Genomic DNA, 25,859 nt, shown 5'->3' on the forward strand with positions numbered 1-25,859 from the left:
TAAAAAGAAGGATCATGGAAATGCAAACTATTGATTCTTTTTTTTATTTTCTGCATCAGCATTTTGAATATGAAATCATAGAAGAGTTTGAGGCAACGTAATTCTGGTTTACTCGTACCTTTGCAAGTTTTAGATAGTGTTAGTATTTTCAGTAGTTTATTCATAAAAAAGTCTTCAAAAGTGTGATCAGTATCAATGGTTTATGTATCCGTCAAATAAAAATATGGCTAGTTGCAGACCTACTACTTCAGGACGAGATTCAGGCGGAATCGTTCTTCTCAGTTTTCACGTCCCTAAAACAAAAAAGAATAAATGAGTTTTGATCATTGAAACTTACGGTTCGGAATCGTCGTCGGTCAGGTCGATGAAGTCACCTGTGGCGCCCCTAAAGATAAAATAGACTTGGTCTTGATCTGTAAGCACTTACTCTTCGGATGTCGCAGCTTGATCTTGCTCAGAAGTTGGTCCTTCATCTTGTCGGGGAGTTTTCGATTGGTCTTGCACAGCAGCTTGATCGAGGCATGAATGCGAGATACTTTCGATGATTTCATAATTTTCCCGCTTCAAGGTGGAAGCATTGTCGATGTTTAGCTTGCAAACGGGTCGGCCATCGGAAGACGAATACCAAGTTTTCATTATGTCTGGTTGACGGAGTTTGAGGATATGCCGCCCACTACATTTCTTCTTCTGACCACCTGTAGCTCTTTTTGAATATATATTATATACTTTAATTGAAGAGTTTCTTTAGAGAACTTACGTGCAGTACACTCTCACTGTATCTGATTCATGGCGAACTGCGCAGCCATAATATTCTCTTCGTACGCCATTTTCGTCAATTAAGAACTTTCGGCTGCCGTTGTTCTCAGTGACATTAATGAGTTGGGGCATATTTGGGGACGTTTTAACAGCAGTAGACAAGTTATTTTTCGGCGTATTACTAGTTTCCGCCTTTTTTCTAGAAGCCGCTTTTTGAGCCTTCGGTTTTGATTTCTCCGACTTTTTTTTCTTGGAGCTGGCTGGAAAAACTTCATCATCAAGAGCAAATTCTTGAGCTCCTTCTTCTTGGGATGCTTGTTCTTGAACTGCAGTTGTTCGCTTTCGCTTTGATGGTGGGCGGAGCCCTGCTCGTCTAGATGTACCGGAGGTAGTTGGCGCTTCTTGAATGGTTGGTGGACCTGGCGCAGCTGGTTCAGAAGGAGAAGCTACGCGATTTTTTATTCATTTCCGGGGTGATACCAAAGTTACCTTGAGAAAATTCGGCTGGAGAAGGTGTCGATGAAGGTGTCGACTGCGATGGTGGGCGGAGCCCTGTTCGTAGAGATGTACCGGAGGTAGTTGGCGCTTCTTGAATGGTTGGTGGACCTGGCGCAGCTGGTTCAGAAGGAGAAGCTACGCGATTTTTTATTCATTTCCGGGGTGATACCAAAGTTACCTTGAGAAAATTCGGCTGGAGAAGGTGTCGATGAAGGTGTCGACTGCGATGGTGGGCGGAGCCCTGTTCGTAGAGATGTACCGGAGGTAGTTGGCGCTTCTTGAATGGTTGGTGGACCTGGCGCAGCTGGTTCAGAAGGAGAAGCTACGCGATTTTTTATTCATTTCCGGGGTGATACCAAAGTTACCTTGAGAAAATTCGGCTGGAGAAGGTGTCGATGAAGGTGTCGACTGCGTCGGTAATGGAGCTTTTGAAGCTAAAAAGCTGTAGATATATTTTGGATATTAAGCCTACCATGAGAGTCATTGATATTTTGTTGACGTCCCTTGTCAACTTGATTTAAAATCATTCGAATGATAGCTAACTCGTCGTCAATTGGGGGATCATCGTTCTCCTGATACTTTCTCTTCATTGACTCGATTTGCCGGCAGAGACCTGGAATATAGACGGCAAGGGCCATTGCTTTTGCCATCGCGAAAAAATATACTTCTCCAAAATCTGGGGAATAATATAGATTTCTATATTTTTCGGCTGTGGTCTGCGTTAGTACGACGAAATAAGTTTGAATCGTGTGTCAACCTAAGCAAGGAATCGGATTGGCTGTCCGTCACAAGGCATCGAGGGGAATTTTTCCTGCCCGATCAGAAAAGATCGCCGCCAACAGCTCCTCTGCTGACGCAGCGCTGATATTGAAAATTCTCAGATAAGAAAAAAGCTACACAAATGTAGCGCTTCTGATGACTTTTCAGTGATAAAGACCTTATAATCAGTGATTCTTTCATCAGTATTTATTCAAAATGAAGTGTCATTAAAACAATTCAGAAAATATAAAAGAATGGCGCTTACTTGCAATAATTAAAAAAAGACGTTCATAAAATTTCGAGGTCGTCTCTAGAACATCTGTTATTGACTGGTCGTCTTGATGATTTTCATTCATTCCGAAAATCCGGATATTCCGGGTCCACAAAAGATGAATTACCATAAGAATTTTTCGGGCAAAAAAATTTTTTTTGAGATATTGGTATATTCTGAAAGCCCGTAAAAAGTTATACAGAATCACCAAATTCTAGGGTCAGATGACGTCATTATGACGTCATCGGGCTGATTTGAAAATTTTGTCTTTGGAACGCTTTTTCGAGCCGAAAACGTTTTTTAATTTTATCTTTCTCGACGGATTTGGATTTTCCATGAAAAACTACGTAGGGACCCGGGATCAAACCATTGAATATCAACCATTACCGACCGGTTCAATTTTTGAAACCGGTCGGTTCGAAAAATAAACCTCGGGTCCCTACGTAGTTTTTGATGGCGAACAACATGCCATCAATCGAAAAATCTATTTCCAGCAAAAACCGCCTCAAAAAGCGTTCCAAAGTCTCATGAATTTGGAGCCTTTTCGGACATTTATTCATCATAAATGACGTCATAATGACGTCATTGAGCCCTAGAAATTTGGGAATCGACTAATTTTGACTTGGGCTTTCAGAATATGTTCTTATCTCAAAAAATTTTTTTTCGGCCGAAAAATTCTTATGGTAATTCATCAAAATGTCATTTTCCAGGTAAATTATTGAATTCTAGTTAGATTTTCAGTTTTAGCTAGCTTTCACATTTGTTCTTTGCAAAACTAATTCTTTATTTTGTAGCATTCGCGAAGCCGCGGCCGAAGACCATGTCGAAAGCGGCTCAAGTTGCCTGAACTAGGCGCCAAACTCGAGGCTGCAAAAAGGGAAACGAGTTCAAAGTAATCCTGACAAATGCAGCCTCAACTAGATTGCCTGACAAAGGCAGCCTCAACTAGATTCTCAAAAAAAGGGAATTCCAAAAACTTTCAAATAAACTTTACTATTTCATCTTCTCTATCAGATTTTTTCCTCGAAGGAACTCTCCTAGAAGGGACAAAATCTGTTTTGTGTGTTTGTAATTTGTTGCAGGAAAATCTAAAAGAAAAAAATGCAAGCTCGTAGTTACCACATGTAAAAATGCTCATTTGCTTTTTGAAAGGCAGAGATCTGCATAGAAACATGGTTTTAGTTTTAAAATAGCTATTTTATTCAAATAAATAAGAATTGAAAATAATTTTTGAACTTAAAAAATACAAAACTACAAGGTAGATAAATTAGATTGAGTTCCATCGCTGAGATCTGCGAGCATGAACGGGCCGATGGCCATGCTGAAGTTTGTCGAGCTAAAATTAATCGTCAATTTGTGAACGATAGAAAATCATTTTACCTGTTTTGGATAGAACGGCCAACTCGAGCAGTGTGTTTGCATGCGTCTCCGGTGCACAAGGCGGCAGTGCATTGAAGTGTAGAGTCACGGAGGTGCGTGTTGAGCAAAATCAAGGAGAACTCGACGCCAGTTGCAGGCTGAGGAGTGTCGAAAGAAGCGTGAGCGTGACCAGAGCTCTCAAGTGCCACTCCGTCTTCGATGATGGGAGTTTGAGTATTGCCAGCAACAAGGTAGCACTAGTAGAAATCAATTTCATCATCTTTAATTTTGACACTTACATTTTTGACGCGGATGCCAGTCTGTGAGCCAAGCTCTGGGAACTGATCGAATGAGTTGGCAGTAGGAGCAAGATTGACGAAGATTTCTTCCCTCACAAGAAGAACTGGGCTTGATCGGGCTCGACGGTGAATTCCAGCACGAGCATCAACGCTGAAGAACTTCATCTCTACTTCAAAAGTCTAAAACGATTCATTAAAATATCTACCAAGTCTACTATCTTACCGCTTGATCGGCTTCTACCGAGATCTTCGGCCACTCAAGAGGGGTAATCGTGGCTGGAGTGAGGTCAACGCCATACTGACACTGGAAGGAGAAGATTGTTGTCACAACTGGAGTAGTTCCTTCAAAGGTACGAAGAGATCTGACACTGCTTCCAAAGGTAAGTACGCCGTTCTCCACAGCTGGTGCAGAAATCTTGCTGAAGTCTTTTCGCTCGATTCGGAGAGTAGAAAGTGCTCCACCGTCAGAAAACACCAATTGATTGTCAGTACCAGTTGCAAACTTTGCGTCGCTCTTGAAAATGTGACGGAGGAGGAGATCGTTAGTAACCCTATTTTATATGATAAATGCTCGTGCAAAATACTTGTAGACTTACGTGACAGTAATGTGATCACTTGCGCAGTTGAGTTGTGGCTCATCGAAGTTGCATCTCTTGCCGAGGAAGTATCTACCTTGTTTGTTGGTGCAAGTGTAGTCGTATCCATCGTGATCTCCATCGGCGCACTCACATCCGTTTTGACAAGGAGATAAAGCATTGCAAATGGACTTTCGTTTCTCAGTGCAAATGGCAACTTGGTTCTCCATTTTGCACTCGTGAGTTGATAAGTTGCACTTTGATTGGCAATCCTGAATACAAATAAATCTACTGCTTAGTTAATCAAAGTACCTCTTGGCAGTTGCTGCCATAAACGCCATCAGGGCATCTGCAGGACATCGAATTGACGCCATGAGTACACCATCCTCGTCCACATTTCCTGGTGCATGGAATCATTACTTCGCAATAGGGGCCTTTCCAGCCAGGCGCGCAGCTGCATTGAGCTTCTCCGTTGATGTTGTTGCACACACCATCGTTGTAGCACTTGGTTTCGACGCAAGGATCACGTGAAGCGCAAGTTGGGCCAAAGTAACCGTCTCGACAGGCGCAGTAATTGCCATCTAAAAATCTTTATAAAATTTTATTTCCATATCCAACTTACAGCGTTGAGCGTCATAAACGCAGGGGGCACCATTCTGGCAGATGCCAACATTTCCACAGCTATCTTGAACGGTACATGTTTTTCCGCTCCAACCTTCGTTGCAAACACAGTAATCATCGGCACTGGAGAGGTCGATGCATCGACCGTTGGTGGAGCAAATGAGGTCCTCGCCGCACTGTAAATAGTTGAAGGCTTGAGCCTGGTCGCACATAATGCCCTTCCAGCCACTGTCGCAGGAACAGTAATCATCGGTGTCCTGGGGAGTCTGGATACATTTGCCATGTACGCCACAGTAGTTCAGATCACGGCAAGTGACCGATCCTGCTTGAATGGGTATGTTGCATGAGGCACCCTGCCAGCCGACATTGCAATCACAGTATGCGTCAGCAGATGGTTTACTGAAGCAACGACCGTGGTTGTTGCAGTAATTCAGATCCGAGCAGCTCTTCTGATTTGAAATCGGTTTCGCGTTGGCGCAATTGTCGCCAGTGTATAACGAGTTGCAGATACAGATCGCTTTTGACTGGTTTTCAAAATGTCTCGATTTCCGTTGAATTTTTGAAATTTCGAAAAACCGCGCCTGAGTCGGGTCCCGTCATCGCGCACTGGCCGTTTCCGTTGCACCAGTTGAGCTCGTCGCAGCTTGATGCAGTGACCGGATTCACGTCAAAGTCGACTCCACCAGGCGCTTCGGCGCAAAAGTAGAAATTAAACTGCTCATTAAGAGTCCAACACTTGTTCGTGCCTGCCATGCAGGTATTACACTCGTCTCTGTTTCTACTTCCGTAAGTGAGGGTGTTGCAAGCCACGCAGTTTATGTTTGGAGCCGCAGTACTCGGAGCTGCTGTACTTGGTGTATGGGATTCACCAATCGAAAACGCTCGCCCATTTATGCCTTTGAAAATACGTTATCAATTAACTCTGAAAGCCATACTAATTCGAATGAATATTTTTGATAAAAGAAACAATTCAAATTAATCGAATTATTTTCTTATAAAGATATTTTTTAGTTATCAATATCAGTTTACAATATCTGGTTCTCTTTATTCTGGTACTCAAACTTACTTGCATTTATCCCGGCGATGAGAGCATTTATGAGTATCCTTACTCTTGTCATCTTTGTTGTTGCTGTTGTTGATGGAAAAATTAAAGATAAAAAACGTAAACGTTGCCCTTCCTTTCGGACAAAAAAAAAACAAAATAAAAACTCAAAATCAAAAAATTAAAAAGTGGCCCGCACGGGCGGTGAAAAAACTCAAAGTGAAGAGCGTCGACTTTTGCCGGTGAAAATTTCGACTTGCAACGTAAAAAACATCGATTTCGCGCACGCCAACAGATTTTTTTTTCAAATCGCACTATTGTTCATGCAACTTTCTTAAAATTGCAGGATCGTCTCTAGAACATCTCTTGTTGACTGGGCGTTTTGAGGATTTGCAGTCATTCGGAAATCCGGATTTTCCGGGTCCAAAAAATGTCATTTCCAGGTAAATTATTGAATTCTAGTCAGATTTTCAGTTTTAGGTGGCTTTCACATTTCTTCTCTGCAGTTCTAACTCTTTATTTTGTAGCATTCGCGATGCCGCGGCCGAAGACCATGTCGAAAGCGGCTCAAGTTGCCTGAACTAGGCGCCAAACTCGAGGCTGCAAAAAGGGAAACGAGTTCAAAGTTATCCTGACAAATGCAGCCTCAACTAGATTGCCTAACAAAGGCAGCCTCAACTAGATTTTCTTAAAAGGGAATTCGAAAAACTTTCAAATAAACTTTATTATTTCAACTTCTCCAATAGATTCTATTCTAAAAAGGGTATAATCTGATTTTGTCTTTTGCCGTTTATTGCAGGAAAAAATCATAGAAGATACAAGTAGAGCAGGCATGCAGAATTGCTTTCATCTGAAAATAGTTGGGATTTTATGCATGTAGACTTGCATCAATATTATAACGCTAACTTCCTCGTCTATCCCCATGCCTTGATAGCTCAGTTGGGAGAGCGTCAGACTGAAGATCTGAAGGTCCTGTGTTCGATCCACAGTCAAGGCATATCTTTTTCTATTAAAAATTCTAGCGTAGATTGCCTTCGTTTGATTTTGAGCTGCACAAATGCTCTTTCTTGCATGAAAAATTGATTACGACGAATTTTGATTATAATTGTTTTTATTTTTGTTTTTTTTTTGAACTTGGCCTTTTACGCCGTGTTAGGGTCGTTTCAGATGAAGAAAGAGTGCAAGAATATTTCAAAATAGCTCACAATATGACAATGCGATAGAGTATCTGTAAATACGTTTGTACAGTTGGGTTTCGAGGTAGCAGCAGATATATATCCTTAATTTTTGTTTGGACGGTGGCGGTCATTCGAATTCGAATCGTATGTCAGTGTTACAGTGACTTTATGCCAGAAGCAATTTACAGTGCTAGCTTTGTACATGGCGCTTTGGAACTGGATGAGCGTGGAAGTGCCCGCTAGAACTCAGAAGAGGTCCTTCTGTTCGGGCTGAACTAATCGTGGCGTAAATAGCCTGTCCGCATGGCTCCTGGTAGCTCTCTTCGTAAGGCGGGGAGGACCAGTCAGATCACCAACTAAAACGATGATAAGAACTTTAGCTTTTGTAACAAATTTAAATACAGCGTAAAATTGAAAAAAGAGACTTACGTGATAAGTTATGAGAAAGCAAGTGGTGGGGAACTCGTCTCGGGAGCATATTTGGGTATGGATGTTCCTTCGGATCAATGAAGACGAACTCGCGAGGCTCAAGGGCAGCGGAAGAGCTCGGAGAAGCAGCCATAAGCACTTGATCGGTGACACCTGATCCCATCGTATAACTTGACCCTTCGTGCTCGGAAGACTTCATGCTGTTTTTGTGCTTGACCATGAAAGCGAGAAGAATGACAGCGAAGAGCGACAGAAGTCCAAGCATCACGGCAAGGACGTACCAGATCCAATGATTGTCGACTTGAGATGGATCGACAGTTGAGACATCGTAAGCGGCACTGAGAATGACTTCGTCGCGGTAGGTCAGAACTGAGGAAAGATCTGACTTGCCAATGAGGGAGTGACGGATTTCTTTGACAACGAGCTCTGCCGAAGATTGATGCTTGACGACAACAACGACTACGCCTGCTTGGGCAGACTCGCAATTCAGAGATGTTTTCTTGTGTTCAGCAACTCGTGCAAGAGACGGAAGGAAATTGAGAGCGCCGCAGACGTCCATCGCATGAACTCCTCGTTCAAGCGAGGAAATTCGAGCAACATCAAATTGAATGCGCAGTTCGAGGCAGTAAGGAGCCTTGCACGAAGCGGGCGGTGCCACTGTGTAGGGTAAAGTCTTCTTCTGACAAGTGTAGCGGCTCGAACAACGAGAAGAGACGCAGTTTTCGTGAACGTTCGGTGTCTCCAACTTGCATATCTCATCTGAGAGACATGTGGCAGAGGGCGCATGTGGAGAACAGCTAACTGGACCACAGTCGAGCTTGGAGCAGGAGACGTCGCCATCGTGGCAAGTGCAAGTGTTACACTGCTCGCGCCAGGAATAAGAATGAACAAAGAGCTTTCCTTTGTAGGCACAGGAACGTTTCGTTGGAGAAGACGAAAGTTTTTCACAATAATTGCCTTCGCGACCGGGAGGACAGAGGCAATCGAAGCCGCCAACTTTGTCGACGCAGGTTGAGCCGTAAGCGCATTGATCATTCGCACAATCGTCAATGTCTAAAAATGAGATAAGAATGAAATTGGAATCAAGGAAGACGATTTTTTAGGTAGATTTTCTTCGTTAGTATTTTACCTTTTCGACAGTCCGCTCCAACAAAGCCAGGTCGGCATTTGCACTCATAATGGTTCATTTTTGAAAGACAAGTTCCTCCATTGAAACAAGGCTCGGGCTGGCACATGTCAATTTCTATAAATGTGAATAAGAACATGGTATTGACATTTGAAAATCTTACGTTTGTCACAATTGTCACCAGTGAAGCCAGCTTTGCATCGACATTCGAATTCTTTGCCGTTTTTCGGTACGCAGGTGCCATTTTCACACGAGTTCGCTGAGCATGGCGATTTGGCGTCTAAAAATGTGAAAATCAACATCTGTAACATTTAATCCGGGAGTTACCGATTTGGCAGAAGGCTCCCTTGGTTCCCTGAGGACATTCGCAGGAAATGCCTGTCGAGAGCCTCGTGTCCGGAACACATGTTCCAGCGTTGCAAGGGCTCGAGTTTTTACAAATCTCCTCTGCGGTGTAGGCTAAACACGAGTTATTAACAGCTCAATCTTGCTTTCCAAGTACCTTTGGTAAACTGGCAAATGTGTCCTTTCCAGCCTTCGGCGCAGCTGCAGCTAAAGTCAGCAGGGTGGCCCGAATCGCCTCGGATGCATTCTCCACCATTGAGACAAAGGTTTTCGGAGCTAGAGCAGACGTGGTTCTCTTCCTCGCACCGGGAACCAGAAAAGCCAGTTGGACAGAGACATTCGTAGGAATTGACGCCATCGAGACAAACTCCATTGTTTTGGCATGGGTTTGAAGCGCAATCGTCAATATCTAAAAATAACGTTTGAATACTCATTCTGTTAATTATAAATCTACTGAGGGAAAAAACGATGAGAAAATTAATCAGATGAATGAAAAACGTCACACTAGCTATTTCAGTCTGCGAGAAATGGCAAGTTTGTCGAGCGCTCAAGGTCAAATTTACGATGCTGGGAAGTGATCTGAGCATGGCGGTTCACATGGATCAGGATTCACGAAAACGATTTCGCGACGTTTGCCATTACGCGGCGACGGATACTGTATAAAGGAGCGCGTTTCGAGGGGCTATTAAATCATTTCCTCGGTGAAATATGATTCTTGGCCGCGGCATGGAAAAATGTTTCGTTATCGCGTTTACGATGGTGCACCGCTGAATCTGCCTCCGGGCAATGTGCGTGCCCATTTCCGCCGGCGAATTATTTAGGCACAATTATGACGCTATAAATTCTCCTCGCCAAAGCGGCACATTAAGCATCTGCCTTTTATGCTCAACAGGGCAATTTCACGCGCGTCGATAGAACATGCGAAAATAAATTCGCACAGCGTCTACCAGTCTCGCCTTGGACTCCGTAACGTGTTACTTTGACTTTTATGTGAATGGTTTTTGGCTGTGATACCCTTAATATGAAAGGTTTTTCTGGCGTTAATTTGTGAACATGTGTTGAGTGTGGCTAATTCAAACCGGTCGAAATCATTCAATCAGGTACCCATAAATCTGGTCTCGAATTAAAGAGCAGCCTCGGCTTTCGATTGAATTTTAAATTTTTAGGGCGACCGCTAAATGGTGTCAAAACGCCAGTAGTGACCGCAGCTACGAGATAGCCGCCGCCTTTCTCATTCTTGTTGGAAGAGACTCAAAAAATTAACGAAATCGGCGTTCGCTCTTTAATGAAATTATCAAGGGGCCGTGTTTCGCGAGGCCGAAACTATTCGAATTGATAAAAGTTCAAGGTCTGGACTTTTTGTTCAGCAAACGGAGCGAGCTTTTTTATGTTGACTTTCCCACGAGAATCACTGTTGATTCTGGTCAGAGTCGTGCAACTCTACGTAAACACGTTGCTGCGCAGTTTCCTGTCATCGTAAGCTCCCTCAAAACTGTGCCAGGTTTCTCCTCCTGTACTTACTTTCTTCGCAGAAATCTCCAACAAATCCTTCATCGCACTGGCAGCTGAAGCTTTCGAATCCCTGAGCGCGGCAAGTGCCATGGTCGCCGCAGACCTTGGTTGTCAGTCGCTCTGTTTTGCCCGTGCGAACGTCGGTGAGTCTGGTCTCACATGCGTCAATCACTGAAGAAGAAATTATCGGCGATGATTAATGGCTTTTGCAGGAAGTGGGTTTGCGCCTCCGTCACAGGGAGGAATTTCCGGGCGCCGTGTTTCGCTGTCGCACGAGCATGACATTTTCGACATTTAAATGTTTAAAATTGAGAGCTGCCACTTCTCCTCCTTTCTCGAGCATGCACATTCCTGCATGAGTAGTGAACAAAAGAAAGGGCCATGCAAATGAGGACAAAGTGGAGCTACCGGCTACATATTTCTAATTTACCGCGCGTTCGTCACTGTGGTCGCCTTTGGAATGCGAGAAAATTAACGGCGAAAGTGATTTTTTCAGAAAAATGTCCCCAGAATAAACTTTGCGTCTTTTTTTTACCTTCGCAAGACGCATCGGGTTGTGCGCAGTAGTCCTTGACTCGTTCACAGTTTCGCCCTTCAAACTCCTCCTTGCACTGACACTCGTAGTCGTTAGCAACGTTGAAGCATTTGCCGTCGTTTTGACAGGGATTGGCGGAACAGAAGCCCATCGGAATCTACAAGCAATGATTACAAACAAGCACACAAATATTAATACAGCTCGTCTTTTAAGTATTCATAGCTAGTTGAACCGCTAACTAGGCAATTAGGAGTAAATTGAAGCTTGTCTGAAGATTTGCATAATTCAGCACCCTTCAGGGCGAGAACGCTTGTCCCCGAGGAGAATTTCGGAAATTTATTTCATTTTATTATTTTCGGCTGTATTTGTGCTGAAAGTTACCTCGCACTTGCGTCCCGAGAAGCCACTGGGACAGAGGCACTTGAAGTCGCCGACCATATCGCTGCACGTGCCGCCGTTGCTACACGGATTTTGGGCGCACTCGTTAGTTTCGATCTCGCAGCGCTCGCCTTCGAAACCATTTGGGCACACACACTTGAAGGAGCCGATCGCATCCTGAAGTAATTTCAGTTACGAGCGGAAGTTCTCAACATCTCTCAACGAGTTCGTTTTCTGCTGAGAAGGCTCTTTTCTCGCCCCGGGCCGGAACGAGTCCCACCCCGAGTGAATTTATAAGCCGAATAAGCTAATGAAGAGAATATCTGGTATTTGGAAGGATATTCAATTTTTTCCCTGGAAAAGGGCGGTATTATAGCGAATGAATTTTCAAATATTTGGGTGGTATAGAATGCGTGCACAAAGTGGCCCGTCTGTGGTGTTACACTTACGATGCATGTCGCCCCATTCGCGCACTTTGGAGCGCCGTCTTCGCCCGCCAAGCACTCGTCGATTTCTGAAAGTGGTTAGGCTACGAATCTCCACAGCCGCTGTCTACCTTTTTCGCAGAAGACGCCTTCGTAGCCGGCCTTGCAGTGGCAGAAGAAAGTGCCTGCGCTGTTGATGCATCTGTGCGCGTTTTGGCACGGGTTCACCGCTTCTTCGCACTCGTCCACGTCTAAATTACAGTCAGTACAACGGTACATGCGCGCGCGTCTTGTTTGAACTAAATTAAGTACCCACGGGGATGTTGGGCACGCGCGGGCCATAAATCACGCCTCTGGCACTTGTTTTCACAAATATTATCCTACTAGAGGTGAAAGTAGATTAGTTGGATTTATTTCCGCGCTTTAAATCGCTCAATGTTTTCATAATAAATCAAGCAACATTCGCGAGCGCTATTTTAATTGTTGTGGAGCGAGCGGATGAGCATGAGGCGCAGGGCTGGGCAGGGCCAGATAAATATACATCTTCCGGAATTTACATTTCGGATAAGCCTCAGACGGGGTTCCGTAAAGATGCATGATTCAGCCTAGGGCACGTAATACAAGGAAGCCTTTATCGTACTTCCCCAGCAGCGTGGTATTTGAATTGGCATTTGCTGGAATGGAGGCGCAAGATTAGCCAAATTGTCATAAAATTACTCAAAAATTGCTCCACTCTAATACTACCTCTAAATATGAAGACTTTCGTTTTAAAAGAAACAAGTTCCATACAGAGTTATTTTTCAAGAAGACACTAGAAATGAAGCTCGAACCATTTCGATTCCAGATCTTATTTTATATGAAAAGAGCTCTGTAGTTTGCGAAACGCGGAAAAGTATTTATTATTTTGGCGTTTGGCGCGTGTGAGATAAGTCGCCCGTTCTCTCTTTTTCTAAGGCGATCTCGGCGGCCCTTATCGCATTCTTATCAGGAGCCATAATTGTCAAAAATTGTCATTTCATCGGGGGATTATGACGAGATCTTGGAAAAATATTCTTCATCGAGCTCATCCCCTTCAATTTACTTTTTCTAAAGGCCAGTGCTCCGCCGCGCAATTATTTTAAAAAAGTATTTTTTCTGGAACGTCTCCGCACACACAAAAATCTGGCACGTGATCAGATGGGGCACGACGTTCGTTTCTTTTCTAAACAAAGGCCGACGGAGTAATTGTCGGATGGCGGGATTATCAGCTAGAGTTCCTCGCGCCCAGGTGGTGCCCCACAGTGATAACAAAACTGCGAAATGATATTTTGATAAGGAAAAGACGCCCAGCTGGGTCGGAGAAGTCCGTGACTAGACCTCTTATCGCAAAAATTCCGCGCGAAAATTTTCTTCTTAGCAAAAACATAGCCTCTCTTACCTAATTGACAGGTTTTGCCAGTCCATCCAGCGGGACAAGCGCAGACGAAATCGCCCTCGCGATCAAGACAAGTTCCGCCATTTTTGCAGGGCGAGTTTGCACACTCATTAATGTTTATGTTGCAGTATGGTCCGGTCCATCCCTCTTTGCAAGAGCACGTGAAGGAACCTTCCCTGGTGGCCTCGCACATTCCGTTTTTTCCACAAGGGTTGGAGACGCACGCGTTTGCCTGGTGCTCGCATCGGCGACCTGAAATTAAAAGAATTAAATCAAAAGTTTCCAGCTTGGAAATTGAAAAATCGATCAGAAAAGAAGGCGGAAATGATAGATAAAATTTGTCGATTCGCCCAATTGGCCACTTTTCGCTCAAAGCCCGATAAACCTTATAATTGCTGCCTTCATCCGTTAAATGAGGGTTTTCCTCGAGGGGCACCGCTAGACCAAAAATAACAGTCCATAAGTTTAGCGTTTTTGCTTCTCCTGGCCTTACTGTATTATTAGAATCTACATTCACCCGTGAAAATTAATAATAGATCTGTGCAAAATCTGTTGGGCGAATTTAGGGTGGTTTATATAAAGGTTATCTGAAATTAACTACGGATCATTAGGGGACTGAGCATTCTGTGTCGGATTCGGTGATTAGCCGTTTCACTTACCGTGGTAGCCAGGGAGGCAAGTGCAAGTGAAATTGCCGTAAGTATTTTCGCATTTGGACTCGTTCTGGCAGGGATTGGACTCGCACGAGTTCAGGTTGATGTCGCAAAACTTGCCGCCCCAGAATGGCGTGCACTTGCAATCGAAGGGTTCGTCACACGTGCCGTGTACGCAGCCTTCCGCAGGAATACACTCGTCGCAGAACTGACCAGTCCAGCCATGGCGGCATCTAAAAAAGATTTTGAGAAAAATAATATCCAAGGTGTTGTAAAGGGATGAAGGGTGGAACGGAGCTCTTCAATCAGATGGCCCTTAAAACTTCCACCTTATAAATCGATCATATTTAAGCTGTCAAGCAAGGAGCCCAAAAATTTCAGTGCCCTCATCTTGGCAGACATTCTAGGCATGCTCGGCTAGGTGACACAATTTCAAAGCTCTCTTCCGACAGATTGTTAGGATTGCGGATCTCCGCTCGCCGATCTGATGGATGAGCTGGATTGGACCTTCTGTCACCGAGAAAATGGGAGCAGCTCTGAAAAGTATCTCGCGAAATTGGAGCGACTTAAATCGACGCCAATTACCACCGCCGCCACGCATGTCCGATAACATGGCACATTCAACTCGAGTGGATAATTTCTGACAAGTGAGCTACTTTACAGAAAATACCCAAAAGATTCTCGAATGGACGATTTCGAAGGACATCATTTGTTACCATACGATTTGTTAATTAATGAGGAGGTGAGGTATTGATTCGATTAAGGGTATCGAAGTCATCTGGCTGACCTCGCCGTGCCCAAATGCGGCTAGCGGGCTGACAGGTTTAGGCATTTCGCTGTCAATATTCTATTTCCATTCGGTCGCCCTTTGGACATTCGAAATTTCTTCTTCATTAGTAAAATCATATCAAGTCATTGAGAACGCGCGGTGGCTGTTAATTTTTAATCCAGCCAGCCGAGCTTTCATTAATTTGGAATTTCGCTGACACGTGATAAAGATGAACCCGTACAGCTCGGGAGCACCTGTACCAGTGGTCTCCTAAGGACCCGCTGCGAAGATGCCAGTTTTATTTTATCAATTATTATTAAAGAGTATATCGAATTTGAGGCTTACCTGCATTCGCCAGCTTTCGTACAGTATCCGTGTTCCTGGTGGCACTTCTCGCTGCAAATCGCTGAAAAATGTGATTATGGCTTTTGCGGAAAACGCTTGTGGGAAAATGCAGAACGCCGCCCACCGAGAGGATGTCTTTCCAACCGGCACTCCAGCCACTTTATCGCGGAAGTGGCGAAGAAGACTTCCCCACGGTTAACGGTTAATCAAAATGCAACGCCTGTTAATAAGCACTTGATCAGGGCGTATTTTTTAAATTCGAGAATCTTGTTGTATTTTTAGCTCGTTCTGCGCAAGTGGCCGCTTTTGATTAATGAGAATATTCCTCGCACAGGCGAAACTACGCGCGGATGAGCTTCGCTGATCCTGAAGACGATTAACTTGTCGAATCGGTCATAATTTCGGGGCGATTTGATTCTAGCGCCAAAGGGTGTACATTCGCCCTCAGAGTAGGCAACTCTCGCAATTGATCAATGACGACAGACGGGGAATGGGCTCGAGTTTCAACCAGTTCCGGAACCCGCTCCCGCCACTCGATACCGTGACAATCATTTTTTTGATGATTGGCAAACGTGAATTCTAGCGATACTAACTTTACTCGCGGCTCCTCGTAGCCCGAAAAGAGGAGCATTCGAGTTAAAATTCTTACAGAAGCTGATCGGCACTTTTAATACGCGCTGCTAATAAAACTAGTTGGCTTGGATATTTTCCTTTGTCTAGGGTCAAAAATCTGAATGTCGAAATGTTTGCCTAGTAGTCATAAGCGCACACTTTGCTTTCCCACGGGCACTCGAGCATCAGAAAATAAAGAAGACCTTGGCCGTAATGGAAACGGGCTTTTTTACTCACGTTGATCGCAGTTGTCGCCACCCCAGCCGTCGAGGCAGACTTTCTCGCCGAAGCGATTGCAGAAGAAGTGGCCGGCTTCGTCGTCGTGGGCCTCGCAAAAGGTTGAACAGCTCATGTCATAGTAGTTGGCGTCACATTCCACCTTCAGCAGATACTCGATTGTGGCCACACTTCCTCGGTGAACTCTTTTCATCCACTCCCCGGTCGGACGGATAGTCTCGCTTTCTTCGGTCCATTCAATCAACTGGGCTTCTGAATCTTCATCGTAGTCCAGAGCTTCCAGTCGCATGTGGTATCGGTACTGAAGAATAAGATTAGTAACATGACTTTTTCAGATATTCTTGTAAAGTTCGCCACTGAAGAGTCAATTTCTAAAAAGTGGTCATCGAATGATTTTTATTTCTAAATAGTAGTTTCATCCCCAGGTGGCCGCGATTGTAGCACGTTTTGTGTTGATTTTGAAAAGTGGCACCCTCTGTTACGTTGGTGGAGATAAATGGCCGCTTCGTGTACTTGCGACTAATCTGGCTCAAGTCGCGAAAATAGAAACGGTGAGGACAAAGGACACTCGAATGAGAAGTGAATTTGGATCATCAGGCGTGGTCATCAAGAGGACTCGAAGATCAAAGGCGGCCATAATCCGTGAATTAAAAACTCGCCAAGAATTCCCGAGATTTAAAAATTTTCAAGTTGCTCCCAGTTATTTTTACTATTTTTGCTTTACATAGTGTTTGGCCAAGGATGAAAAGGAACTTTGTAAGCTGGAGTGACAGTTTCCCAACGCGAGTTTGGACCAGCTGGGCAAATAAGAGAGATGCGCGATAGAACAATATTTGCCCCGTACAAAATAATATGTGCTTGGAATACTGTGTTTGACGGGGGCAGGTGTAATAGTTCCAAAAACAATAATCTTTTGGGAAATATTTCCGGCCACTTGAGTCCATCCTCACACGTGACTTTGAAATGGTCAACGATCAAACTTGGAGGAAAATTGAATTTCGATAAAAAACGGAGCGCCGTTTTTTTTGAGAGGCGATTTTTGTCCCTTATCTATATAGCGAGGCTATAATCAATAGCCAGAAATTACAACCCTAACTGGCATGAAATTTCGGAAGTGGTGCTACATTTCCGCCCCGGACGGCAGCCCGTGACCGATAAGGAAACCATATCTTCAATTCACGGATGCCCTTGCAGAACTAGAAACTCCTCATGAATTCGTTTTCGGAGTTCGCAGTTGAATCTCTTGTTTGCCAACGTTTTCAGCAGCGGGGGAGCCGGAACAGCGGAAATGGTTTTATCGAGTTTTGCGCAGAACTCAGCCGCCAGTCCAAAAAAGGTCACTCAGCTGTAGAAAAATGAAACGAAATGTTCCTTTCAGCGCCAAAAAACGCGCCTTTCTCAAGTTCACGCTACGCCGAATCACAATAATAAACGCATTCATTATTAGGATGCGAGCCAGTCCAGTTTTTATCAAGTTATGTTTTATCATTAACTATAATGATGCCTATCTGGCCAAAAATCACAAGTAAAGAGGTCTTGTCAAAGTAAACATTTTATTCAAGAATCCACTTAGTTTTTAACTGGCTGTGAGACTGGCGGCGCTCCAGGAGCAGCGCTAGAATCCCGCGCCAATCCGACAGGAGCACTATGTTCCTGCCTTCCATTTCTTGACCGTGGTCCATGACACTTATCGCCATAAGCGCGTCATGTAGCAGAAAAAGCCCCTTGCGCGGCGATAAGTTAACTTATCCGCTCGATACATGCACCGCTCTTTGAAAGTTTCAAATGTCGCGGGGAGGTCCGAATCAGCGCTAGAAAAATGTTCAGCACTTTGTCGAACGCACCGGTTACGCGAGGCGCGTTTGATCACACCGCCGCGGCGTACGGGCCGCGCGTAAACGGGTTAAGGAATATGCTAGGCAAGTGAATCATGTGACGGATAAGCGGATTAGCCGGCTGAATTTTTTTCTTTCGTGATTTTTGGAGGCGTACACATTCACCACCGCAATTATGTTACGCCGGGCGCCATCACGCGGTGAGATAAGCCACGCTCTCGTATAAATAAACCGTCAGATCTCAATCGCCGCACGGTTAACCTCTCGGCGCATACAGAAAGCCAGCAATAACACCCTGTCATCGCAGGGCCCTTTTAATTCACTTAACCCTTGAGATAACTTTGAAATCACATTTGCGGCGCTCAATCTCGGCGAGTAACTCGATTCTCTGACTGTAAATACACAGCCAAGGGAAGTAATGGTTTTTACGAGTGCGCTAATAGGCGCTCAACCACCGCTCGTAACTCAAATGCGAAATGCAACGCGCTCCCTGTTTACCCTAAGCACCTGCTCCATAAATATACTCGCCCTGGAAAGTGTGAAACGGGTCACCTTTTTCAAGAACGAGAAATCCCTGCTATGAACTGAAAATAGAAATTAAAAATTAATGATTTAGGTATCTATAAAATCAGTTTTCTAATGATCAAAGTTTCACATGAGTGCGAAAAACCCAGGCTGGTCAGAGCAGGAAGCAATCTCATCCAGATGATAAGCGGCTTATCCCGGAAGAAAGCTCCCTTTGTGAAAGAAAAAACATCGATGACCATCTGTAGGTCTCAGTGTGTGTGTTTTGCCACATCGCTGAATATCGGAAGTGAATAAAACCCAAAACATGGTCTCCGATCCCGCGCCTCGTGAATATTTAGCCGCTTCGGGAAGGAAAAGCAACGAAAAGTACTGAATTTGCCTGCATTAGTCTATTTAGGCTTGAGCCAATGCACAATTCATAAGTGTGTTTATTGTCCGGGCTTGAATATTTATCCCCTGGAGTGTGCTTCAATAACTGCTGCCTCTTTATTCATTTCGAACTGCGCGCCAAGTTGAAGTTCAAGTGCTCTCACAAGGGATTCTTTTTTTTCACTGATAGTCCTGTTTCCAGCGAATTTTACTTTTTTATTTGAAACGCGGCGAAAATTTCCAAGCTCTAATTCAAGCCTTTTTGATCCGGAAATTTGTTGTTTCAGCGCGAAAGTGAATGTACGCCCTTAATGTTATTTTTAAGGGGAAATTTGGTGGGAGCTTCCCATCTGTGTTTTCACAAGGGTGGCTTTGAAGGCGCCTGTTTTTGGAAGGTTGTATGTAGAGGGATTAGCAGCCAAGTGAGCAAAATAAGCATCAGGAATAAAACGAAGCGGACTTGCTCCCGGATCGCAGCCGACCGCGGAACAGCTTCTTGCGGTGCTGTAATGGCACCTTGCTGCAAATTTGGCGAGTACACAAGCCGAACGTCATAACCCCTAGAAATCAGTTTCGACGGCCAGAAGAAAGATCTCCCGAAAAGGCCTTATCAACTGGATGCAAATTGATGCGAGAATCGAACTTCAACAATAAGAAGCTCTTTTTATTTTCTGGATTGTTTTAGGGTGCGAGGCAGCGCAGCGGGGATGGCCCGTTCCCTTTCTCCACGGACAAAAAGGTTTAATTTACCTTGTCTTTTCGAAATCGAATTCGAAATTAATTTTCTTTGAGAAATTACCCTAACCCTTATAAAAGAAATGCGCCATGTCAACATTGTGACATTGGCCACATCTGGCGCTATCTCATTAATAACTGTCAGGACTGACTGTAACTTACTCCTGTGCACTGGAGCCTAGCGAAATACGGGCTCCTAAGGATCTTAGGTGCGAAGAAGAAATCCGGGATTTCCATCTGCGCGGCCAGCTTTCGCGGTCGGCTTTGGGGTAATATTTTGGCTTTGGATGAATTATTTTTTCAAAAACTGGGCGAAAAAGAAAGAACTCAAGAATCAAGTCGAAAAGTCACGGGAGTCAACCAGGGGCGTGCTTCATCCCCGGCGATAAATTCCCAAATGTCAATGAATCGACCCGAAAATTCCACTCGCGCGCACCGCAAAAAACTAAAGCAAGAAAAATCATAAAAAGAAGGAGGCCAACCGATAATTGTATAAAAATATGGGGCGCTGTAGGGAGTCCCTTGAAGTGCCCAATTCGCTTATAGGTTTCGCGGTGGGTAGTCGGCGGCCCATGTCAAATGTCTCAATCGGGGAGATGTCTCAATCCATCAAATCTTTATCAGAGGCGGTCTCCTGACGCCCTGTCCTTCCAATCACCCAGATCCTTCTCACCGAACAACTCATTTCACGGTTACCTTGCTTCAGAGCATCATCATTATAAGACTACCCCTTATGTCTAACGATTTAACAATGATTTTAAAGTTGAGTATCTTCAGTAGTACGCGAGTATTTCTTACAACAAGTCAAATTAGCGTCTAAGGGTAACCAAAGCTGAACGAATATAAAAAGCTCGGTGAATTATTAATTTCAAATCGGATAATTTAAGCACGTAGAAATACTTGTCCGGATGCTCGATAATCCGGCCTTGCGGATTGTTGTAATTAATTTTCATCAGCAACAGGCCCGACTGAACGGCGATGTCGATAATTTGAAAAATTACTGCCTCTGATTAACATTTACTGTGTCCAAGCAGCGAGATTTTTTTTTCTATATCAAATGCTTATCAATAAAAAAAGTTTATCAAGTGAACCTTGAACCGAGCGGTCGAAAATGTTTCAAGGGGTGACCGTGATTTTGCGCGGTTATACGATAAGCGGTTTTTTAAAAAATGTATAAGGCTAGATTGAGATATCGAGCGGTGGAACCACTAGTGAGGCGGGCTCCTCGAAATAAGCCGGAAATGGATGGCGGCACCTTCAAAGACTCATTTTGTTTTGTTGGCATTTTTCATTCAGAGAGCGGCGAGTGAAATTCGATAGTTCGGTTTGGACGACAACCTAACCATAAGAAGACGAGTGCGAAGAGGAGCGATCAGTGGACAGGAAGAATCAAGCGCGGTTGAAATTCAAAACCTGCTTTTAAAATCACCCAAAAAGAAAAAAAAAGTCGTATTCGATGACCACTTTTGAAAGTAGAATTCCGACTTCCTTCTTTTTATAAAAAACTTACCATCCAACTTTGGGAGAAAGGAATCTTCATCTGGAATGGAGTTTCTGCTTCGTTAAGATCTAGATGGGCAGGATTCTCGAAGCTGTTTCCACCGAGAACCGGCGTTTCTGCTTCTCCAAAGGTGCAGCTTCCTTCATCGGCATAAGGCGAGAAGCAAACGCGGAAGAAAGTGTCGCACTGGTCGGAACAGATCCTTTTCTTCCTGTGGCTCTGTCCGTCGCAGCATCTACCGTTCTCCGCCGCGTACCCCGCCGAGTTAGTGATCTTTGTGATAACCACCGATATCACTCCAGAGCTCTGAAACCAAGCGGTTAGAAACACAAATACCACCATGAGAAAATACGCCAAAGAAACAAAAATATTTGACTTCAAAAAATTATCCTTTCATTTCGCACTTATCGATAAAAAAATAAAATTATCAAAAAAAATTAAACCTGCATGAAATCAAATCCGCGCGAGAAATACAAGTTTTCAATCCAATTTTGAGAATATTATGTGGCAACAGGCTCAGAAGGGGATTAAGATGAGCAAAAACACTTCGAAAAATTAAATGGTAGCTGTGACATTTGGGGATGATGGAGTAATCCTGTTGCGTCTCCATTCAAATAGAAAATTTGCGTCCACCGACCTTTGAAAAAAAATAAGAAACGGGAAACGCGCGGAGCCGGAAAATTGGAGGAAAAAAATGAAATTTTCACATGCTTGTACTTTTCGGAAAAGTGGAGCAGATAAAGCGGCCGCTCGTTTATCCGACAGGTCATCACTAAAAGTGCCAATTTGTCCGGCACACTGTCAGATACAACACAGCCAAAATACTAAACTAGCCATAATTTTACTATTTAAAAACTTCTAGTCTTTCCTTGAAAAGATTCAAAAGACCGCTCACTTTTTACAGTACGAATATATTTTAGCATTACAGTTAGCCTCTTTAGAAAGTAATATATCTTTTTTTTTAGCCGTGGAAGAAGATTTACTGTCCGTTTACTGTTCATACTTGGCCAATAAAAGCCCAACTGTATAGGTCAGCTGTTGATTTATTGTAAGATCGTCAATTTTCATTAAAAAATAAGAAACTTTTTCAAAGCTGGATTTGCTCCAAACGAAAGAGGAAAAGATTGAAATTTGAAAATTGAAAATTGGATTGGTATTGAATTAGGCGCGCGGAAATGTGGTTTATATCGTCAATAAATTGGAAATTTGGCTTGATCAGTCTAAATACTATTTCGAGTGTCCCAAAACAGCGCACTTTCTATTTCCGAAATAATTTACCTGGGCGCACTTGATGCCGGACAAGGCAGACAGCAGGCGCAGGATAATCTGCTCGGGGCTTTCGAATACTTCCGCTGAGGATCAAAAACTTCCCAAAAAATAATCATAAAGCCGCTTTTTTTTGCTTTCAACTTTTTTAATTTCTTTCGGACAAAAACAGTATTCTTAGGGAGAATCGGCAATGTGCTTGCTTTTCAGTCGATAGCCCATAAAAAGAGATTAATTCCCCGAATCCATGAATTTCGCGAGTTGAACAAAGGCTCCAGTTGAAAATTGGGGAACGAAACTAAAAGGCTCTCCGCTGGGAGTTGAATAACAGCCGCTGCGACTTAACTAATTGGCAATTAATCCGAATCCGTATTTTGGCCAGTCCCTAAAGAAGGATGAGCTGAGCTAATAAAAATTCAATGGGAAGGAATTCTAGCCGCATTCTTCCGCCAGGGATTAATTCAAAAGCGAGACAGTCTGCCCAAAAATCTTACGCCAGGGTCAAGCCCCAGCCAACAATTGATTTTTTTACGAATACTGGATTGATTTTTAGAAAATTAGAAAAAAACTCGGCAAACGTAAAATGCGGGCTTGAGTCCGAATTTTCAAAAAGTCAATTTTATTTGTATTTTTTTTTCAAATTTCTCCATTGATAATTAATTTCTTTCCAAAACAAAATCAGCATGAGGTGGCACGTGACCTTGAAAAGTTGGAGAAAAGCGGCGTCGTGGGAACGCTCGGGAATAGATCTGCGATATCCGGAGTTATATCGTGTGCGAATTCGTCTTGATCGCATTTTGGATTGAAATCATCGAAAACTCATTTCCTTGGAAGGGAGAAAAAACGGTGAATTTAGCGGATTCGGCAGCTTGCTTGAAATCAATTGCCTCTCTCACGAGAAATGTCGAGAGCTGTACCATTTGCTTTGTTGAATTTATTAACCGTGGGAAAAGTAGCTGCTCAGAACATCATAAAACCAAGAAAATGAATCGCTCAATAAGCGTTACCAACTCCTTCAAATAAAGATAAAATTGACTTTTCGTGAAGAAAAAAATTGCCAAAAGAAAGTTTTTTTGTTTTTGTTATAATTTTTATATAAGAAACTTTCTTAAATTTTTTTTTACAAAAGAGCTTTTTTTTAAGTTTTAGGCGAATTAGAAAACCTCAAAAGTATATGTGGATGCGGACGGAAGGCGTCCGAGGATGTTTGTTTGAAAGGTTTAATAATAATCCGGTTGACGCGGCGGGCGATTATCCGCACGAAAAATGTGGCTTAGCCCTTATCACAAGAAAGTCTTTTTTAAGCAAAAATTTATTCGAAAGCCCGCTCCTTCATGATTGCTTTGCTAATTAACAAATTACAAAGGCAGCTCTTGTTCTTCGGGAATCTTCATAAGTCGAGTTTCTTCTTTTCAAATCTCTATCTTCAAATTTCAGTTCTAATCTCTTTGTTGTCTCCAAAACTGTTTCTTCCTAAAAGCAGCAAATATGACTGGTATTATTATTACTTCAATAGGAATTTATTTCCTCGGAGATTTTTTTTTTCGTGGAGCAAATTTCGAGAAGCGCGGCGCAGTGCGCGCTCGTAGCTCTCCGGCGCCGCCAAGAAAGCGCAAAAAATATAGGGCGGCGCATTAGTAGAGCGCAACACCACGCACTTCTAGCGCTACCCTAAGCATATCAAACATGTTGATTCAAATGTTGCATAAGAAAGAAATGGAAAGACCGTCTTTATTCAACTCTACTTCAAATTAATTGCATTAGCCAAAGTATAGATACCTTCTGACTGTAATTAGTACAATACTGTAATTACACTTCGTTAATTTGATCTTAAAACTGAAGGCTTTGAAGATTATCGCTTCCGTCCTATTATTATTATAGTGATAATTATTGAAGAAAAGGTGGTCATGATTTTCACGAGTAGAATAAAAACTGGATATTGGTAGTGTGCGAAATCTAAAACTCGATTTGCGAGTTTGAGGAATTCGCTGGCTCTATTACACATGTTTGTTATTGGGCGCACTTCCGGCTCCGGGGAAATTACTCTGAAGAGAGGCTTTACCAAAAAATAACCATCGGAAATTGGCGCCTTTGTGTGTTTTATTAGGACGATTAGCATGATTCCTCGCTGGTTATTTTCTCTCTGACTCTAACTTCCTCGTGACGTACGGCTTTAACACCAATTACCGTTATTGCAATCAACTTTACGAGTTTGATTTTATTGCTTGTTCCATCTAGAATACTTACTTTTATGCTGCTAATTAGGAGAGTTAATGAGATGGACTTCTGATAAACCCTCTCTCTGCAGAAACGAAGAGGATTTTATTTCTTTTAAAATGAAGCGATCTACTTTCCGAGTCGAAATTCTATATCTTTGAATCTTTGGCAAAGTTCTGATAGATTAGTTCTCGCTTGAGTGCTCAAGAATAACAACTGATGGTTGCTCGATGCGAGTATAAGTCGCCCAAGCAGGCCAATTTCATCGTAAACGATGATTTACAACAGGCACGCGCAACACCTGCCCTACTACAGTAACATACAGTAGCCAAGAAGTGAAATATACCGACGGCGCGCACAAAGGGATGATCTTCTGAGGGTAATCCAGTTTATGGTCCCCTATTATCCCCAACATACTGACAATGCGACTCGCGCTGGCTCCCCGCCAACTGCCGATAGATCTCGGCTCCTATCGCCGACGATTTCAGAAAAAAAAACGAAGCAGGTTCAGAAGAAGGCTGGAAAAAAGCCAAAGTATGGACAAAACGCTCTTAGCGAAATTATTAATGCCCAGCGCTTTCAATTTCGAGTGCTATCGCAATTTCAGCCCTGACAAATAAAACAATCAAAAATACTGCAAGACTTGGTCAGAATATTTAAAACTGGAAGGCTTCGATTCCAAGCTTTTAACTTTTTAATTCGCTGAGTCGATAAGAGCCTGTCATTTTTGTACTTTGAGCGTCAGCTATGTTTATGCCGAGTTTGTCAGAAGTCGCCTTCATTTAGGCTCCCGTAGTCCTTGACCCTGTTAGCGCTGCCATGTCCCTATTACTTTATGGGCCATCGGCGCCATGTTTGAAAGTGGCTTCTTGTCTGATCTCGGTTCCGCCCCGCCGCGCGTTTTGATCTCAATCAGCAGAACTCGCTGCTCAGAAAAGAAACTCTCAGGTACTTTCTACTGGCGCCCATCCAAAATTACTTTCAATCCGAAATCGCTCTTCCTTGATTCACGAGTAAATTTTCGTTGAATTTTAAACCATTCAACAGTTTAGTCCAACGAACTTCGCTGACGATAAAAGAAGATAATTTATTCATGTCTTTCGTGAAGCGTCACATCTTTTTTTTACTTTTTTCGTAATTTCACAGTTTTCACAAAATGTTCAATTTTTTTTCTTTCTTTTTCGTTTTTTCTTGTGCCGAAAATTCGGATCCGCAAAGTGTCCATTACTTCGAGAGAACACATGATAACGGAAATTCTATTCAAGGGACT

The 25,859-nt window shown here is 43.3% G+C and overlaps 3 protein-coding genes and 1 non-coding gene across 4 annotated transcripts; 1 reads left to right on the plus strand and 3 right to left on the minus strand.

Moving 5' to 3' along the window:
- Positions 1-152: 152 nt before the first annotated feature.
- Positions 153-2,048, minus strand: LOC145708482 (uncharacterized). The gene is made up of 8 exons (XM_081786155.1): positions 1,727-2,048; positions 1,620-1,688; positions 1,433-1,576; positions 1,246-1,389; positions 758-1,202; positions 428-703; positions 338-385; positions 153-293 (listed from the first exon to the last, which is right to left on the minus strand). Exons 1-8 carry the CDS (start codon positions 1,902-1,904, stop codon positions 260-262), a joined length of 1,338 nt encoding a protein of 445 aa, XP_081642281.1. The 5' UTR covers positions 1,905-2,048; the 3' UTR covers positions 153-259.
- A 1,412-nt stretch (positions 2,049-3,460) lies between these two features.
- LOC145708191 (uncharacterized) lies at positions 3,461-6,406 on the minus strand. The gene is made up of 9 exons (XM_081785841.1): positions 6,205-6,406; positions 5,720-6,034; positions 5,140-5,655; positions 4,830-5,098; positions 4,539-4,789; positions 4,166-4,493; positions 3,943-4,122; positions 3,665-3,900; positions 3,461-3,620 (listed from the first exon to the last, which is right to left on the minus strand). The coding sequence occupies exons 1-9, from the start codon at positions 6,254-6,256 to the stop codon at positions 3,536-3,538; spliced, it is 2,232 nt and encodes a 743-aa protein (XP_081641967.1). The 5' UTR covers positions 6,257-6,406; the 3' UTR covers positions 3,461-3,535.
- Positions 6,407-7,104: 698 nt separating this feature from the next.
- On the plus strand, positions 7,105-7,177 carry TRNAF-GAA (transfer RNA phenylalanine (anticodon GAA)). Its single transcript has one exon. It is a non-coding gene; the product is annotated as a tRNA-Phe (tRNA).
- Positions 7,178-7,299: 122 nt separating this feature from the next.
- Positions 7,300-23,900, minus strand: LOC145707332 (uncharacterized). The gene is made up of 18 exons (XM_081784849.1): positions 23,703-23,900; positions 22,385-22,432; positions 21,116-21,412; positions 16,139-16,439; positions 15,290-15,350; positions 14,182-14,408; positions 13,526-13,774; positions 12,240-12,359; positions 12,133-12,197; positions 11,687-11,860; positions 11,306-11,462; positions 10,780-10,941; positions 9,416-9,667; positions 9,241-9,372; positions 9,077-9,193; positions 8,917-9,030; positions 7,788-8,840; positions 7,300-7,714 (listed from the first exon to the last, which is right to left on the minus strand). The coding sequence occupies exons 1-18, from the start codon at positions 23,706-23,708 to the stop codon at positions 7,605-7,607; spliced, it is 3,645 nt and encodes a 1,214-aa protein (XP_081640975.1). The 5' UTR covers positions 23,709-23,900; the 3' UTR covers positions 7,300-7,604.
- Between the last annotated feature and the right edge of the window lie 1,959 nt (positions 23,901-25,859).

The sequence above is a fragment of the Oikopleura dioica genome, chromosome XSR, assembly GCF_907165135.1.
Source record: "Oikopleura dioica chromosome XSR, OKI2018_I68_1.0, whole genome shotgun sequence".
Classification (NCBI taxonomy): Eukaryota; Metazoa; Chordata; class Appendicularia; order Copelata; family Oikopleuridae; genus Oikopleura; species Oikopleura dioica.